Source organism: Rhinolophus sinicus, linkage group LG07 (genome assembly GCF_036562045.2).
Source record: "Rhinolophus sinicus isolate RSC01 linkage group LG07, ASM3656204v1, whole genome shotgun sequence".
Lineage (NCBI taxonomy): Eukaryota > Metazoa > Chordata > Mammalia > Chiroptera > Rhinolophidae > Rhinolophus > Rhinolophus sinicus.
The window spans coordinates 88,336,196-88,354,141 of record NC_133757.1 but is presented as its reverse complement, the minus strand read 5'-3'; the positions used below and the strand labels follow the sequence as shown (position 1 = coordinate 88,354,141).

The 17,946-nt window shown below is 57.1% G+C and overlaps 1 protein-coding gene across 3 annotated transcripts; it reads left to right on the top strand.

Moving 5' to 3' along the window:
- Window positions 1–2,906: 2,906 nt before the first annotated feature.
- On the top strand, window positions 2,907–15,641 carry PDLIM2 (PDZ and LIM domain 2). Of its 3 annotated transcripts, none has more exons than XM_019714528.2 (10): window positions 2,907–3,136; window positions 4,589–4,683; window positions 5,397–5,548; window positions 7,554–7,623; window positions 7,735–7,886; window positions 8,032–8,110; window positions 11,741–11,823; window positions 12,048–12,193; window positions 13,930–14,047; window positions 15,046–15,641. In XM_019714528.2, exons 2-10 carry the CDS (start codon window positions 4,591–4,593, stop codon window positions 15,221–15,223), a joined length of 1,071 nt encoding a protein of 356 aa, XP_019570087.2. In that variant the 5' UTR covers window positions 2,907–3,136; window positions 4,589–4,590; the 3' UTR covers window positions 15,224–15,641. The 3 variants fall into 3 exon arrangements, with proteins under 3 accessions (XP_019570087.2, XP_019570093.2, XP_074194344.1); XM_019714534.2 differs by having other exon boundaries at window positions 3,045–3,470; XM_074338243.1 differs by lacking the exons at window positions 2,907–3,136; window positions 13,930–14,047.
- The last annotated feature ends 2,305 nt before the right edge of the window (window positions 15,642–17,946 follow it).

Below are 17,946 nucleotides of genomic sequence, written 5' to 3'. Positions count from 1 at the left end.
GGGCGAGGCCTGATTGTAGGGAGAAACCAGAGATGGGAGCTGAATGTGGCCTTGTGTGCAGGCTGTTTTGATTCTGGAGCCGCCGTGGGGTTGCTGGACTGGATGACATGTCTAGCTGCTCTGCGCCTAATGGTTTCCTTCTGTGTGCTGCATTTCCACACCGAAGCGCTGTGTGTTTGTTTACTTTCTTCTTTAGGTCCGGGTTTTTGAGCAATCAGTTGCGGGAAGCTGGGAGTGGTGGGCCACAGCTAGCCAAAGCAACTTCTCGCCCAAGGTTTCAGAGGCCAGGCCTTGGTGGTTGCTGTGGGGCGACAGTGGTGACACAGTCTGGGCTGGAGTGCTCTACCAAAGAAGGAGAGTGCCATTCCTTGGCAGGGCTGGGAGCTGAGTGGGGCATAGGTGCTACACGCGCCATCTGCTATAAGCATCGCTACGGGCAGGTTTGAGTCGACTTCACAAGAGGAGAGAGGGCTGAGAGCCAGTCGCCTGAGTCACATCGTTATAAAATGCTGAAGTCAGGTCCATGACTCTTGTCACCTGTCTGCACAAAGTCTACCAGGCCATTCCTTGTCCCAGAGACCTCCAAAGAAGAAAGTTCATGCATGAGGTCAAAGACTTCTCTGGGGTGGCCCCAGGTTGGGCCTCTTTTACATTCTTCTGGGCAATCCTGTTTTCCAGGCCTGTCACTGAAGGCTTCCCGGCCCCAGGTGTGTGGAAAGGGGGTGGGGCCCAGTTCTGTCAAGACAGGTAGGTGGAGCCTGTGAATGACAGGTGGTGGCCTGGCCCTGGCCGGTCCTTGAGCCTGGGTGTGGCCGGGCCCCAGCAGTGGTTAAACAGCAGCTGGAAGAACAGACCTGGATGCCCCCTGCAGACATTGCGGTCCTCACCATGGTCTGCTTCTCAGTGGTCAGGTCCAGCCTGTCCTGTGAAAATGACCATTCTTCCAGACTCCCCTGTTCCAGCTTCTTCATGTTCCCTGATGCCCTCATAAAAGATATCAGGATTGAGCCTTCCTTTCCCTGGGGCAGAAACCAAATCCACACCCTCTCTTTGATGAGGCCTTGAAACCTCAGCAGCAAACCAACCCTAGGCCCCTGGGCTGCCTGCCATGATAGCCCTGACTTACAATGACCACTTCTGTGCCTTGACTGGCACAAGGGGGGCGGGGGAGGGAGGGGCAGAGGCCTGAGGGCTGAGGGGGACCTGAGGGGTCAGAGCCAGAAAAGACCTTAGGCCACTGGCACTGCTCCTCCCATTAGAGAGGTGAGGTGCCCAGGGGCACAGAGTGGCTTAGAGCAGAGTAGGACCCTTTCTGTTCCAGGGGTTCTTGCCCTGCCGACTGCAACTTTGTCCTGAGCTTTGCAAATGCAGGACACACAGAGCAGAAATCCTGCAGATGAACCTATAGATGTTTCTAGAGACTGTCCAAGTCAAAGTCAGGGGCACAAAAAGGCGTATAACAGAGTCCCTGCCACAAATGGGGGGTGGGGTGGCAATGGAAGAGAGACTAATACATTCAATCATTAAACAATATTCATTCAATAAATATTTACTGAATGCCTACTGTGTGCTCAGACTGTGCTAGGCTCTGGGAATGGAGCAGTGAATCAAACCAAACCCCTCGCCCTCCGAGGAACCTGTGTGCAGACAGCTTTACATGGGAGGGCAATCGGCACAACTATGTGTCATCCCCATTTACACATGGGGAAACTGAGACCCAGAGGAGCTGAGGAAATTGCCCAAGGTCACATGGCTAGTAGAGGCAGACCTGGCATTTGAGGCGAGGTCTGTGCGACCCCAAGGCTGTGCCGGCACCCTACCTGGGGCTTCCTGCTCCCTCAGGGCTTCCAGTCTAGGGGGGAGGGTGGGTGCATCAGGCCAAGTGGCCAACCATCAGACACAGGGCCAGTTAGTAGGCGAGTGGCTTACACACACTGGGAATAGAGGCTCTGGGAGGCTGGGAACAGGGGAGGTAGCAGGCTGGAGGCGTGCTGGACTATGTACAGGGAGGAGGAGGCCCAGGGCATAGGTAGGCATGAGGGGGGTGAGGGCACTCTTTGCAAAGGGAACTAGGAGGGAATGACGACTTGAGGCAAGCAAGTTACAGCTGTGCCCACAGGTGTGCCCCCTGAAAACAGACCAGCCTGTCAGAGAGAGTACAAAGTGAAGACCAGTAGGAGGTGGAGCCAGCTCTGGTGGGCCATGAGGTCCCCAGAAGGAGGGTTGCTAGGTATGACTCAGGGAACCATTTGCCAGATGGTTCTGAATTGGCCCCTGGGGCCTCTCCTTGGCTGTCCTCTCCTGATCCCTGGAGCTTGGGTTCCAGGTGGGGCCTGGGGGACGAGGAGCCAGTGGGGGTTGTTGGGGCTGGCCGGCCCCAGGCACGGCAGCAAGAGGTGAGGGCAGCCAGGAATGGAAAACGAATCAGCCCAGAAGAGGGAGGGACCTGTGTAGCCCAGGAGGCTGCCCCAGGACCTCCATGTACGCTCTTCATCTCCTCTCTTTATCTCCTCCTGGATCTGACAAGCCGCCCAGAGTGGAGCTGGCTTGCGGGACATCTCTAGCCGGGAAGCTCTGCGCCACCGCCCGTTTAGCGCGGTGTCCTCGGGAAGGCGGCGGGGCGGCTCTAGTTCGGGTTCTGTGGGTGTCGGGCTTCATCTGAGCCAGCGTGGGAGCCTGGAGCAGGCGGACCAGCCGGGCGCACCGCAGACAGACCAGGCCCTTGGTGGGGCGGGGCAGGGGGAGAGTTTCTGGGGACCGCAGCCTCAGCCGTCTGCGAAGTGGGGCTCGGGAACGCCACGAGAACGCCTCCCCTGCACTCGGGGGGTTAGTCGAAAGGACCCGGCACCTCGGGGAGGACGGTCGCGGCCTCTAGGGGGCTCTAGAGAGAGAGTCACCCGCCCCACAGCGTGGCGTGGACCAGAAGGCAGCGCCGGGGCCGGGCTGCACGGAGGAGGTGGCTTTCCCCGCCGGGGCGGCGGCAGGGGCGGCTCCGGGATCACATGGGCGGAGGCAAGTCCCGGAGCCCCGGGCGGCTCTCCCAAGAGTTGGGCAGGCGGCAGCGGCGGCGGCAGCGGGAGCGCCGGCGTCTCCTCACCCTCCCTTCCCTCCTGGACCCAGCCGCCCAGCCCGACAGGTGAGCGGGGGCCAGCTGAACGCGCCCACCTGCGCACGGTCCACGCAGCAGGCGGCGTCCCGGCTCGCCCGCGGCTCTGAGCGCCCGCTCCCCCTGGGCGCCCCTTGGCTCTGGGACCTTCCCACGCCCCCAGCCCCTCTCTCCGCAGCCTCGCTTCGGGGATAGCGCTCTGCGCCGACTGGACTTCCCCATCCCGGGCTCTACTCCTCCAAGCCCCTGGCCTGCGGGCACTTTAGCCTCGAAGCGGAGAGGGCGCCGGAACTGGGAGAGCCGGGGAGACAGGCTGGGCACGTCCCAGCTGCGCCCGGCGCGGAGTCCACTGTCCGGCTCAAAGGTCCGGGAATCCAAGGGTGTGAGCCGCTAGCGCCGGCCGGGGGCCTAGGGAAGGACAGAAGCTGGGGCTTGGGCATAGGGGAAGCCACAGAGCCTGGAAGAGGGCAAACAGCCCCACTGGCCTGTGCACCCCCTCCTCAGGCTTCTAAACGTGGGGAGGTGGCCCCAGTGCCCTTGGATAGATTTGAACAACACTTGCAACCTCTGGGCCTCCCCAGAGCCAGCTCCAGGGTGGGTGCTGGGCAGGGTGGTGTCCCAGCCTGACACTGCAGCTTTCTGCCTGGGTTGGCTCCTGGCTCCAGAACTAGAGGCTCCAGGAACCCTACAAGGGCCAGTCTGCAAGGACACTCCCTTGCCCAGGGAGGGGGCAGTGGATGGGAGGCCTGTGGCCCCAGCTCACAGGCAGCATCAGTCAGCTCACCCTGACGGCCAGTGCCAAGGGTGTGGGTGTGCCCAGCTTGGCAGATGAACCTGTCCTTCTTTTGGGCTGTTTGGAGGGCCGCAGGCCCCTGGGGGAGGTGGGAAGCCCAGGCTTGCCTAGCTGGACTCTGTTGCCAGGGCCTGAGCAGGCAGCAGGAGGCCCCTGTGAAGACCCTCGCCTCACCTTGGCCATCCCCAACCCAGAAAACTACTTGAACACTCTGTGGTGTCACCACTCTCTTCCTTCTGTCACTGCTCTCACAGCGCTGCCCTCCCCCAGAGTGGGGAGGAAGTAACTTGTGCTGTCGGTTTTGGGGACAGGAAACAAGCACTAGCGGGACTTAGCCCTGATGGTGGAGGAGGGGGAGAGGAGGAAATGCTGCCATCTCCTACCACCTGCCAGCCCCTGCCTGCCAGGTCTCCAGCAAGCCCCTGTCTGGCACCCTGACAGCCTACCTCCAGGGAGCTGCTCTGCTGAACACAGAGAAGGGGAACTCAGAGTCCTGGCTTCCCAGGGTTGGGGGGAAGTGAAACTGGGGGGTGAGGGAGGGAGTTAGTCACTTCCTCTACCCACCCACCTCCAGCCCCTGACTGGCTACTGCGCGGACCTGTCACCCCATCTCCTCCCTTTTGCCTTCCTCCTGCCCCCTTAGAGCATCTCTGGGTGGCAGGCTCCACCTCTCATCTTCTCTTCCTCAGGTATGGCGCTGACCGTGGATGTGGTGGGGCCGGCGCCCTGGGGCTTTCGTATCACCGGGGGCAGGGATTTCCACACGCCCATCATGGTGACCAAGGTAAGGGCTAGTTCCATGAGATGAGAAAGTACCCCATAGGGTCTGTCCTATCCACCTGGTCCCCACAGATACCTTTCTGTGTTCTGGAGCCAGACGCCTACTTCTGGGAGTGCAGCCCTAGGTAGGGCTGGGGCCCTCTTGTCCTGGGGATGTGGGGGCCACATCGGGAACAGGCTCCTGGGGAGTGAAAAGGAGCTGGGCCAAGTACAGGGCCTGCTCTTTTCTCCTTGGTCACCAATCCCATACCTCCTGGCAGCCACTTTGGGTGGTTACCAGAACAGGAGCCCCAGTGTTGTTGGCAGTTTCCCCTTGAGCCAGGCCTGGGTGGTCCTGCAGACCCCCTGTGCGCAGGCAGCCACCAGCCCCGTGTGATTGCATGGGCAGGGCTCTCTATCCAAAAGTATTTCCAAGTACAGTTCCTGAAATTCTGTCATTACACATTCTTTGAGAGGCCCCGGTTAGAATGCCAGTGCTGACCGAGGAGGGAGGGGGGAAGCCCCTCCAGTTTTGGAGGGCATTAGCTGATTAGCTGGGCAGACACTGATGGGCATGTAGAGAGATGCTGAAGGGGGACACAGGTCAGTCTGGTTCAAACCAGCTTCTGTGTTTCTTGGGTGGGACAGAGGGTAATTCCCTCTCCTCCCTGCCTCCCTGAGTGTCACCACTGTCTGAGTGGGGGTACTTCAGAGTACCCACTCCTCATCCCCTAACAGGTAACGGAGCGGGGCAAGGCTGAGGCTGCTGACCTTCGGCCTGGCGACATTATCGTGGCCATCAACGGGGAGAGTGCAGAGGGTATGCTTCATGCTGAGGCCCAGAGCAAGATCCGGCAGAGCCCCTCCCCACTGCGGCTGCAGCTGGACCGGTAGGCCCTCTATCCACCACCTCTGCCAGGTCTGCTAGCGTTCTTCTCCCCTCTGCTAGCCCACTGCACTGGTGGCCCCTTCCCCTGTCCTCAGCCCTGCCTGGTCTTCCCAGGCCCTTTTGGCTCATCTGTGAGAAGGTCTGGGGCTCCAGGCCTGCAGCAGGGTGGGCTGAGGGTGACCCTGTGCTCAGCTGGGCATGCAGCTACAGGTAGGGCAGGCTGGCATCAGCCACCTGGACGCCCGGGTTTGACTGGTTCCCAAGTGTGTGGGGCACTGGGTGTGGGCATCAAGTGGGTTGAAGAGGGGAAAGGTGTGCCTTAGGCTGGGTCTCCAGGGCCCGTGTGCCTCAAAGAGGGCATGGCCTTTGTTCAGATGATTGGGGGCGGGGTTGAGGATGAAGGTGAGGAATTTGAGGGCTCCTTCCCAGAGAGTCCCTGTCCCTCCCTCCAGTGCCTCTCTGGGCCCTGCTGGTGAAGGAAGATTCCTGGCTAGTGGGGTTTGCAGCCTGGAGGCTTGGGGGAGGGGGAACAGGTGGCTCCCCAGGGTGGGGCATCTCGGTGAGTCACAGAGCAGGAATGCTGGGAGATTCCCTCAGCCAGGAGAGCCCTTTGGGTGGGCCTTGAACTTGAGTCAGGTACCTCCTGCCTCTCTGCCACCACCCCCACCACCAGGCTCTCCCTGAGCCTTGACTCCATGCCCTTTCCTGGCCCCGGCTCTCCCACAGTGCTGTAAAAGCTGGCTCCCATGATGCTCTGTGGTCCCTGGCCCCTTCAGTGACGACTTCATGCCACTCTGGCTCAAGAGTGTTTGCAAGAGTGGGACTCAGAGGAGGAGGGTGGGCAGTACCTCATGGCATCTGGGAAGGGGACCAAAATCTACAAGAGGCTGCCTAGAGGGGCAGGGAGCTGCTGACGCCATCACTTCCTCTCAGGTCCCTCTTAAAGGGACTCAGCCCCGTCTGGCTAAGTACCCCCCAGGCCTCCAGCTCCATGTTGGGCAGGTCAAGACTCCATGTCTCTTCTTTCTTTTGCCCAGCTCTCACCTAATCCCCGCTAAACAACACCCTCACCATGACCTTTCAGGCGCTCAGAGCCCTATGGCAGGAAGCAGTGCTCAGAGCTAGAGCCACAGCCCACGCTTCCCCCACTCTGATTCCACTCCCCTCCCCAGGGAGGCTGAGTCTGGTGTGGTGTGTGGTGCCTGAGGTTCTTGCTAACCTCTCTAGAAGTGGCCAGACATCCAGGAATGGTGTGGGGATGGTACATCGCAGGCGCTTTTCCCACCCTCAGCCAGGTCCTGCCCCTCCAATGGCCTCTTCAAGGGTCCAGTTGGGCTCCACTGGGAAGGGCTTTGAAGTAGAGTCCTGGGGAGTTGGGGTGGGAGAGCCCTCTTGTTGGCTGCCTTGGTGATTGGTGGGAGACCTGAGGTCCTACAGCTGCCTGCCTGGTGGGAAGAGGGCCAGCTCCACCGTTGTTTTACCCACCGTTGTTTTACGGGGGAGAAGTCTGAGGAAAGAACCAGGAGTGACCCTCTCAAAGCCATTCTGGCCGTCAGCGGCGGAGCTGGTGGGGAACAGCCTCTGGTTGGGCTTTAGGAGCTTGGGCAACTCACTTTCCCACTCTGAGCTTAGTTTCTCCATGGCTGAAAGATAAAGGATTATTGGATGAAATCTGCTGTCTCCCCCAAAATTGATCTACAAATTGATGCTGGCCAGTGACAAAATCTGGCTGAAATGCCGAAAAAAAAAAAAAAAAAAAAAAGAAGAAGAAGAAGAAAAGAAAAAGGAAAAAGAAAGGCGGTGGTAGTGGGGATAGTGTGAGGAGTTTTTAATAAAATTGAATTTATGTAACTTTTTTGCTGAAGTTTACAACCTGCTGTCTGAACATTTTGGATACTTCACTGCTCTTGAGAACCTGGTGTGGGACAGCTGACATCTCTACCCCCTACCAGCTAAGTAGGGTTGCAGGAGCCCTGTGAACATTTGCCTCTCTGCCCTCTCCTCAGGTCCCGGGCTGCCTCTCCTGGGCAGACCAATGGGGAAAGTTCTGTGGAGGTACTGGCCACACGTTTCCAGGTAGGATGGTGCCCTCAGCTGGGAGCCCCAGCGCCCTGAAGTATGGGGGAGGCCTGAGGGGCAAGGCCCAGTGGGATGGGAAGCCCACTCTTCCTGGCCCTGTGTCCACAGGGCTCCGTGAGGACGCACTCTGACAGCCAGTTCTCCCTCCGGTCCTCCTGCTCCAGCCCGGCCTCCCTCAGCCCCCGGGCAAGCAGCCCCTTCTCTACCCAGTCTCCCACCAGCCAGCACCCCCTCCCTGGAGAGGCGGTGATCAGCCGCAGGTGAGTGTAGGGGGTGGACACCCTGACCATCAGGTCTCTCGAAATCTCAGTAGCTGTGTTTAGGGGGCCCTGGGGCACCCTCTGTTTCCCTGGGGTAGGCTGGGTGGGGACCTTGGCACACACACCGTGCATTTCCCCCATTCAGTTTCCAGAGCCTGGCACACACCCCGGGACCCATTGCTGCTGACCGCCTGTCCTATGGGGGCCACCCCAGAAGCCAACAGGTGAGGATATTGGGGGAAAGAGAGAGGCTCCCATGCCCACTGGTTGCCGGTGGTGCCATGGGGCTGCAGGTGGCTGGTCCTACCTTGGCAGCCAGCCCCTCCATCTCCTAGCAGCAGGCACTCCTCTCTCCTGAGTGAGGAGGCCATCTTGTCTGCTGGTGGGTCACACTGGCGACCGGGTCCTGCCCGGCTGGTCCCAGGTGGCCTTCCGCCTCCTCACGCCCACTCACTGCCACCTCCCCGCTTCCTGCTGGCGTCCTCCCTTCTCCAGTGTTTCTTTTGGGTCAGCGCTGACATAGTTTTGCTGCTGTTGTTGGGATGGTTCCCTTTGGCTCTGGCTGCATCTCTTGAACACATTCCTCCCCATTCCAGCCCCATGCGTGCCCCAACTCCACCACCCCATCCCCCTTCTTCCTCCTCTGGCGCAGCTCAGGGAACCACCAGCGGGACTGTGGTTCTGCCTCAAGTTGCACTTGGCCTACTCTGTGTCTGACCCCCACCCCTGCCCTTCTCCCTTGGGCCCTCCCCACCAGGTCTCACTGTCCACTAGTGACAGTCCAATCCCCCTTATGGTATTTTTCCTCTCTCAGGACAGGGGTGGGGAGGTGAGAGAGTGAGGCAGCCGACAGCTCTGGGCCACAGCTGCTAGGGGCAGAGTTGGGAGGGCATGTCCAGCCTTTGGGGTGAAGGGGATGAAGCCCAGCTGCTGGAATCCTACCTCTGGATAATTCTGCATTCCAGAGAGCAGAGCCTTTGGAGATGGCTGGGGGAGGGGACTAGAAACTGGGGGCTCTGGAGAAGGAAGGAGGGGGGTCCTCTGGAGACTGCACAGAAGGGGCTCCCTGGTGACCCTCTGTAGGCCTGCCTAGTGGCCTGCCAGGCAATGAGGGCATGGAGATGTGTTCCATGGCCTTTAAACAATTTAAAATGTAGCTGTGGAGATAAGACAAATATGCAAAACAATTTTGGAACAATTAAGCACTAAACAGTGTGGTCTTAATTATAAAAGCAGGAGGCCTTCTGGGAGGAGAGAGATGATTGTGGGCTGCGGTGGCCTGAGAAAGCTTTGTCAGGAATTTTGCTGGAAGGTCAGGAGGTAGGACCGGGCAGAGTTTGGGCAGGGTTTAAACTCGAGTCTGATGAGGGGAGGGAGGGGAAGCAGTGGTACAAGCAAGACCTGTGTGTTTGGGCCTGGGGGCCTCCTCCTGGAGAGATTTTGGCAGAGCCCAGCCAGGAGCAAGCTTGTCCTAGGGCATGGCTGGAGAGGGGCCGTCCGTCCATCCTGGCCCCCTTCCTTGTCCTTCTGGGCATGAAGGTGGTATAGGGAGTGGTTCTCAAACCACCAGCAGTACCTTGGCCCTTGATAGGGATGCAAATTCTCAGGCTCCAGCCCAGACCTACTGAATCACACACTGGAGTGAGGAGTGGTGTGGGGGCACCAATCTGTTTTAAGGAGCCCTCAGGGATCAGATGCCTGCAAAGGTCACCTGAGCCCTGGGCTGGGTGGCAGGGAGAGGTGGCAGGAGAGGGTTAGTCCCACTTCCACTATGTAACCTGGAACAAGCCCTCTTCCTCTGTCTATGCCTCCGACTCAGGCCCCTCGCTCTCTGAGGCCCCATCTTTGACCCGAGGCCCCTGGTCATTCCTTCAACAAATATTTATTGAGCAGCTGCTTTGTGTCAGGCACCCTTCTAGGCTATGGTGATGCAGTGGTGGAAAAACAGAGAGAAATCCCAACCCAATGACGCTTACATTCTGACCTCCAAGTGAGGCTGGGGTCAGATAGTGTGGGAGTCACAGGGTCCCACAGATCCCGCGGGGCACTCACCTTAGCCCCTTAAAGGCTCTAAGAAGTCTTAAGAGAAAGAAACACATTTAATTTTCTTCATTTCCTATACTCGTTTAACGGCAGAATTTCTCCCGGCATCCTCCCTCCCTTGCCACTCACTCATTAACATCCCGTGTTCCCCCAGAACACATTTGGAGAGGTGCTGGCCACAGACAGCTCTTAATGGGCAGGGGAGAAGGTTTTCTGGACTCAGAGATGAAAGGTCCCCTCTCAGAAGGCGAGTGGAGGGGGAGGGAAAGAGGAGAAAGGCAGAGCTGCTCCAAGTGAGGGACTTGGGGCCTCTCCACCAAGGTGTGGTGGCCTGGTGGGAGGAAGGGGAAAGCGGTCACGGTAGATGAGATGCCCCCGCCCCAGTCAGCTGTGGCTATGGCCTTGCTGCTGGCTCCTGAGCACGCTGAGGCTGCACCAAGCTCAGGATGTCATCAGCCCTTATGGTGCCCTTCTGGAAACTGGAGGTTGCCCCCTCCAGGGTGGCAAAAGCCTTAGTGAGCAGATGGGAAATGAGAACAGGGCCACTCCCTCTGACTGGCGTGAGGACTTGGCTTTCAAAGGGACTGAGTCAGATTTCAGTGCTCTCTCCCCATTGCCCAGTGTCCCGGTGCAGGGCACATACTAGGACGGCCAAGGAACATCATTCTTGAGGAGGGAGCTGGTGCTGGCTGTCATTCCTGAGGAAATTTTCACCGTCTGTTATTTGACCATACAGCACCAGCTGGGCACCCAGAAGCCCTGGTGTGGCCTCACAGCCCTGCCTCCAACTCTCTGGGTGGCTTAGACCAGCTACTTTGCCCTTCTCACCCTCAGTCTCCTCACCTGTAGAACGTTTTCCCAAAGAGCAAAGAGCAGAGGAATGCAGGCTGGTGAGAGGCTAGGGCTGTCTTCACCAGACTCTGACATTTCTACTTTTAGCCTAAAGAGCTCATGCAATTTTTTTCATTTGACCCCATAATTTGTTCCTGTCTTTGAATTTTAAGGTCAAGGGAATGTGGCTTTCTAGGAAACTGCTCTCAGCACCACACCGCCTGGTGACCTCTGAGGCTGTCCTTTGCATAGGGTTGGGTCAGAGAGGGAGCAGAGTGGGGGAGGGTGCTGAGGCCAGGAAGCAGGGCACCAGGAGGTGGAAGGCGAGATATTCAGGTGGAGAGCCACTGAAAGAGCCCAAGATGGACGGTGCACACGAGGAGGGGGCATTGCTGCTGGGGTGTGGGCCCAGAACTGGCCTGGCCTGACTCCCCAAGGCTGCATGAGGCATGACCACACCTCCCAGGGTGGCCGGGAGAGGCTGGTCAGCCCAGATCCCAGCCCTCTTAGAAGGGAAACCAGCATGTGTGGAGGGGAAGTCATTTGTGCAGCCCCAGCCTTTTCCTCACGGCAAAAGGATTGGCTTCTCTGCTTGTTCTGTCGGAGGAGCCAGGCCCCAACATGCAACGTCTTTCCAAACACATGGCCTGAGATAACAGAGGAATTTGCATTGTGTCCGAACTTAGCTGGTAGTGCCCGCTGGTCTTCATTCTGCCCCTCACCCAGCCCCCTTGCAGAACCCTCACACCGTCACGGCTGGGTGCTGCCTCCCTTCCCTCTGGGACCCAGCAGGAGCAGTCCCAAGTGCCCTGGCACTGAGGGCAGGGTCAAGGTGATGGTCCCGTAGGGGACCTGCTGGTCAGCAAGGGCCGGGAGCCCTCTGGTGTCGGGCCTGGGAACAGCTGGCCTTGGCAGAGCGATGGGTGTGCTGGCCACGGCCCTGGCGCTGACTCCTCCCCTGGTGCCTCTCCTTCCCACAGGCGGGTCTCGGCCGCGCTGGCGACTCGGCCGTACGGGTGCTGCCGCCCTCCCCGGGGCCCAGATCCTCCAGCCCTAGATTCAGGTACCCGTGGGCCCTGGAGGGTGGGGTGGGACCTTGAAGAGCTGGCAGGGGCAGGAGACAGACTGGCTTCCCAGGGAGGGATGCGGGGCCCTCGCCTGTCTAAACCCAGGTGGCTTTCCTCTGACCCCCAGAATCCTTTCCCCTGGGACACCCATTCGCTGCCCCCATAATCTTCCTAACACCCAGAATGGACCCTCACTCTTGGCTGCCTCCCATCCCTGCAGTGTGGACTCAGAAGGGGGACGCCTCCACTTGGGAGAGGACTCGGAAGTCTTCAAGATGCTGCAGGAAAATCGTGAGGGGCGGGCGGCTCCCCGGCAGTCCAGCTCCTTTCGGCTCTTGCAGGAAGTCCTGGAGGCTGAGGAGAGAGGTGAGGCCCTGAGGGGCTCAGGTAGGGGAAGGAGGTTCCCCAGGAAACCCCGGGACCCTGAATGGACATGTTATTGAGCTGGTATTTCTTAAGTGCTCATCATGGGAGCAGGCACCGAGGGGCCCTGACTTCTAGAAGCCACAGGCCCTGCACTGACGGAGCTTATTTACCATCTGGTGGGGTTACCAGAGGTGCCCCAGGTGCTGGCTGGGATCAGGAGTCTTCTTCATGGAGGAAGAGGGATTTGACGTGGCCCTTGAACAAAGATGAAGGCTTTAAAAACGGCCTTCAGATGGTGGCACGGGAGACTCTGGAATGTGGAGGCTGGCCGCCTGCCTGAGGGCTTTTGGGTGTGGGATCAGAGAATAGCGGGCCTGGCAGCAGGGAGGGTGGCCGTGGAGGTTACATCCTGGCTGTGAGGCCTCACATGCCAGGCTTAGGAGTGGCCTAACCCAGGAGGGCTGGTTAAATAATGCCAGGCAGGGCCAAAGTGAGAGTACAGACGATACCAAATGAGACGGGCTCTTGGCAGACATTTGCTGTGCCCGTGGATGGACCAGCCATGTGCAGTGTGGAGATGGAAGGTGCTCAGGACCTCTATTTATTAAGGCTCACAGGCCTGCCCAGCTCCCAAGGACGTGGACAGTGCTGCTGTAGGAGTGTGTGTGTGTGTGTGTGTGTGTGTGTGTGTGTGTGTGTGTGTTTGTCACTTCCCTAGTCCAGGGGAGAGATGGGGAGGGCCTGGCCGGCCTGGGCGGTGGCATCAGGGTACAAGAGGGTGATGATGGTCAGGAGAAATATGTGAGTGGCAGAATCAGCAGAACCTGGTGGTTGGTTTCAACTCTGATGTCTGTTTATCTCCTTGGGGGTGTTCACAGAGGCAGGCGGTAGGGGGGAAAGGTTTAGAGCTGGTCCTGTCCACCAAGACCCTGAGGTATGGGAGGGCCCCTAGAGGGGCCACGGGGAGGCGGTGGGGTGAGGGGAGCACTGATGGCTGGTGACATCACCCCTGGAGTCTCGGTGTCAGCTGCAAATGGTGAGCTTACCTGCTCCATAACATCTGAGCGTGGCCCATTGCAATAATGCACATACTGTGTTTCCCCAAAAATAAGCCCTAGCCAGACAATCAGCTCTAATGCGTCTTTTGGAGCAAAAATTAATATAAGACCCGGTATATATTATGTTATGTTATGTTATGTTATATTATATTATATTATATTATATTATATTATATTATATTAAGACTGGGTCTTATGTTAATTTTTGCTCCAAAAGATGCATTAGAGCTGATTGTCCAGCTAGGTCTTATTTTCGGGGAAACACGGTAAGAGCCCTTTGAAAACCATACAAAGGTGTATCATGGTGCTGTTATTACCTATTATTATCGTCTCTGAATATCATCACGACTCGGCCACGCGAGAGGAAACAGCTGCTTGGCCTGCCGTGTCAGACGGTGCACACGCTCCCTTTTGCTGCCTTAGCTCAGCCTATACCTGAGCCTTGAACGTGCTTCCTGTACTTGCGCAGACTCAGCCAAAGATCTGGCGTGATCACTTCCTCCCTCCATTCCCCACTCACATGCCCAGTGTTCCTTCAGAGGCCCACCTGTAGCTGCGCCTGTGAGTGTCCTCAGAGCATGTTGGAGCAGGTGGAGTGTGTGTAAATAAATACAGCCTAGATGCTGCTGCTGCGGTAGACCAGCTCTGATGTGTTCTGTCTGCTCCCACCCCTCCCAGATGGCACACCTGCCTTCCTGCCCAGCTCACTGAGCCCCCAGGCCTCCCTGCCTACCTCCAGAGCACTGGCCACCCCACCCAAGCTCCACACGTGTGAGAAGTGCAGCACCAGCATTGCGTGAGTGTTGGTGGCCTGGGAGGCAGGGTTGGGGACAGGGCCCGGGGTGCTCTTCAAAGGGGCCTGTATCTCACAACCAGTCAGGGGGAGGGCCCATTGCCACAGTGGATCTGTGAGGGGTTCTATAGGTCATTGTCAGTCTTCTTAGAATGCCTGAGCTGCTGGCTTCTTCCTGCTGCATCTACTCCCTGATTTCTTCCCCTCTGCCTCCCCCCCGGCCCCCGGCCCCAAAGGAGTAAGACATGCTAGTGCTTTTCATTTCTCTCCAATCATCTCCCAACCTCTGGAGCTCTGCCTCTAGAGGAGGTGCCTTCTCCTGGAAAATCTTGCTCTTACCCTTCCCACACCCCCTTTGGAACAGGACGAATTTTCCAGAGGTAGGTTCATTTTTTCTCAGTGGGTGGCATTACAAAGCAGCCACATTCTCTGGGAAATTGCTGAAAGCCCCCCCCCAAACTTCTTCCCGTGCACAGTGGGGAGGGTCAGTTGACTCACTCTAGGCAAATCCCTTAACCTCCCTGGGCCTTGGTGGTTCATCTGCAGAATGGGACAGTCCCCAGCCTGCCTCAGTGACACAAGGAAAGGGTCTTACATGGTGCTTCTCAAAGAGCAGCAGCAGAGCCCTGGGCGTGGGAGAGCATCCCGGGGCCTCTTCAGGAGGTCCCTGGGCCCAGGTTTTACACTCCTAGCTTGTGCTACTGCTGATCCTGACACCTGAGACCACACTGGGAGAACCACTGCCGCATTCACAACCCAGAAGGAGTTTATCTGCCTTTTGCTGGGGCAGGAACAACTTTTTTAGGGGATTAAGGGGCATGGGGGTGGGGGCTGGAGGGTTGTTGAAGTGAAATTCCGAAGGGCAGGCTTTGGGAGTCAAGGTCTGAGATTTGGGGTCTTCCCAGGTGCCGCCCCTGGGGGAATGGGACTGGGGGGGGCATCATGCCTGGTGCTGCGGTTCCCCACCCCCAGGCTAATGGCTCTCGCACCTCTGTCTGCAGGAACCAGGCTGTGCGTATCCAGGAGGGGCGGTACCGCCACCCCGGCTGCTATACCTGTGCTGACTGCAGTCTGAATCTGAAGATGCGTGGGCACTTTTGGGTGGGGGATGAGCTGTACTGTGAGAAGCACGCCCGCCAGCGCTACTCAGCACCTCCCACCTTCAACTCTCAAGCCTGAGCGCCAGCTGTGCTCTCAGCCCGCCCTTGACTCTGTGGGCACCTCTGCACCCGGGGCCATGCCAATAGCAAGCTGGCATGGAAGGGTGATGGTGGGTGGTGGGGCCCCTTCCTCCTCACTGGGTGAGGCCAGAGGTTGGGGCCCATCTTGGGCTGTGGGTGAAAGCAGGCTCACCTTCCCAGGCCTTTGCCAGATACTCTCGCTTCCCCCCTGCAGGACAGGCTGTGCACCAATGTCTGAGGTGGGCTCTGCATCAGACATCTTTGTGCAACAGGGGTTAAGCAGGTTGGGTCATGGAGATTAGTTTCTAGAAGGAGAGGGGTGGCCCCGAGACTAAAGGCATTCAGTGTGTAAAATTTCCGACGTGTGAGCTCGATAAATATATATATACGTGAACAAAATAAAGTAGCTGCCCCTCTTTTCTGTCCTTTCCTGCCCCGGGCCCTGGGGATGAGCTTCTCTCTACCACTAGGTGGAGAGGCTTTATTTACATATTTTTTCTCCTTCTTATTCGCCCCCCCCCCCCACCCCGCTCAAACCCTCACCCCACTGGGTGATTTACTATGTGACACCCCTTCTGAAGAGACTGCTTCTTTTAGCCTGGACCCTCTTGTAAAGATGTCTGTTTTATTGGGATGGTCCCTGGTACTTTAGAGGAATATTTCTCACTGGGAGCCTGGGGAGGGGAAGGGATGCTGGAGGGAAGGCAGCCAGAAACACAGGAGGTGGCACCAGACCCACCTAGGTGACCATCTCCTGGTCTGCCAGCACTGGTTGGGCTACAGCTCTCTATGCCCCGTGCTGTACTTGATGTGATTGCTGCCAGCCCTGTGACTTACCCAGAGGATGGGCAGACCAGGGTAACATCCAGAGTACCTCCTTCGCTCAACGAAGCTGTCTGTTCCCACTTGAGAAAGATAATCACTTGGGACAGGGCTGCAGGTTAGCCTTGCTGGTGGGGGACAACCCAGCAGAAACCCCACCCTGAGGGACTACCACCCACCCAGGGCCTCACCACAGTGAGTCAGGGGGTTGGTCTGCCCACAACTTCCCCTGAGAGACCCTGCTGGCTTCATTGGTGGTTGCTTGAATTAAAACAAAACAAACCAAACAAAACAACACAATGCATGGCCAGTGCTAGGTACGCCTGCCTTGAGAGTATGTATGAGTTGGGGCAGGGCTTCCCTGCCAGATTTTTGGCTTGACTCACTGCCCCGGCCCATCCTAATTCCAGAGGACATTTCAGAAAAGTGCATGGGTGCTGCTGGGTGCTCCAGACTCACCCTGCCCCCCAGTCAGCCTGAGGGATGGTGGCAGCCTCAGCTTTATTTTCACAGGAAAGATCAAAGCTGGGCTTCAGAGGGTGCTTTGTGCTTTTTTGGAAGGAATCTTGGCGAAGACTGTGTTGCCTCCTCAGGCACCTGTTGATACAATTTACACCTTGATATAATTGTCTCACCTTTTGCTTGGATGGCTGCCTTTATTTCCATCAGAAAAGATCAAGGCTTTCTGTGGCTCAGGAGCCAGTCAGGCCACAATGTCTGGTCTGAAATGGGAAGGCCTCCTTGGCGCCACCTAGTGTCAGGTGTAGCCCATCGCAGGGGAGAATGCTCACAAAAGGGGAATTCACCCCTCTGGAAACACTTGGACTTTGGCACAGTGGGAATGCAGAAAGATCTAGCATTTTTCTTGCTTTCCTGAAGATAATGGTCAAGTAGTAGCGACTAAGCCCGCCTGAATGAAATAATGCTACATGGCAGTGAGTGCTTAAGAGCTAATATGGAATACACAGGGATGTCCTGAGTTCAGTGCAGGGACCATCTGTGTGAAAGGAGGAACAGGACTCAGGATAGGAGGAGAGAAATGTTGAGTAATGAGGGTGAGTGCAAGTGGAATGCTCAGTTTAGGGCAGTGGCTGAAGGGGATACTGAGATAAGGAGAGATGAGGACCTTGAATGCCAGGAGAAATGGTTTGAACTTCACCTTGAGGCTCTGGGGACACTGAAAATTTTAAGCAGGGAAGTAACAAGTTGGACAGGGTGGGTTGGAATATTAATATGGTGAGATCCCTGCCTGTAACAAACCTTGCTGGGCCAGCTGTCTTCTCAGGAATAGAGAACACATGGGGACTAGAGACCCTTATAAAATGGGTATCCCCGTGAGAGAATTGAATGCCTTTTGAAAGCTAGATGGGTTCAAGCTAAAATTCACTTTTTCAGTTGTGGCAACCAGCTCTCCTCCCAGGGAGGGTTTCAGCTCTAGGGCCTCTGCAGCCACACAGCCAGCCTGAGCTTGGGAGCAAACTTCTTTGGAAGATGGAGTTATCAGCCAAACCCATTTGTCAGCAGAGAAGGCTGGGGCCATTGTTGACTTCAACCCCCTGCCCTCTGACTCAGACATGGGGTGGGGGAGACCACACAATTATGCAATTGCAATTTGTCCCCTGCAGTGCTCTTTTTATTTTTTATTTTTTTCCTGCATTTTGGGGAATAACTTCAGAAACCATGATAGAATTGAGTTAGAAGTGGTCCGAGAGCGCATCTAATACAGTCCCCTTCAGTTAGAGATGAGAAAGTGACTTTCCCAAAGTTCCATGGCTTGATAATTCTCAAATGCCAGGGACGTTTTACGTGCTTTTTAACTCTAATCCTTACAATTTGGTAGGTACTGTTATCATCCTTGTCTATAGATGAAGAAACCAAGGACAGGGAAGATGAGTAACT

Bases quoted from the DNA above. Each gene is read 5' to 3' on its own strand.
- PDLIM2 (XM_019714528.2), top strand. From the start codon at position 4,591: ATGGCGCTGACCGTGGATGTGGTGGGGCCGGCGCCCTGGGGCTTTCGT. The intron at 4,684-5,396 runs GTAAGGGCTAGT...ATCCCCTAACAG, and splicing joins CGCCCATCATGGTGACCAAG to GTAACGGAGCGGGGCAAGGC. The intron at 5,549-7,553 runs GTAGGCCCTCTA...CCCTCTCCTCAG, and splicing joins CTGCGGCTGCAGCTGGACCG to GTCCCGGGCTGCCTCTCCTG.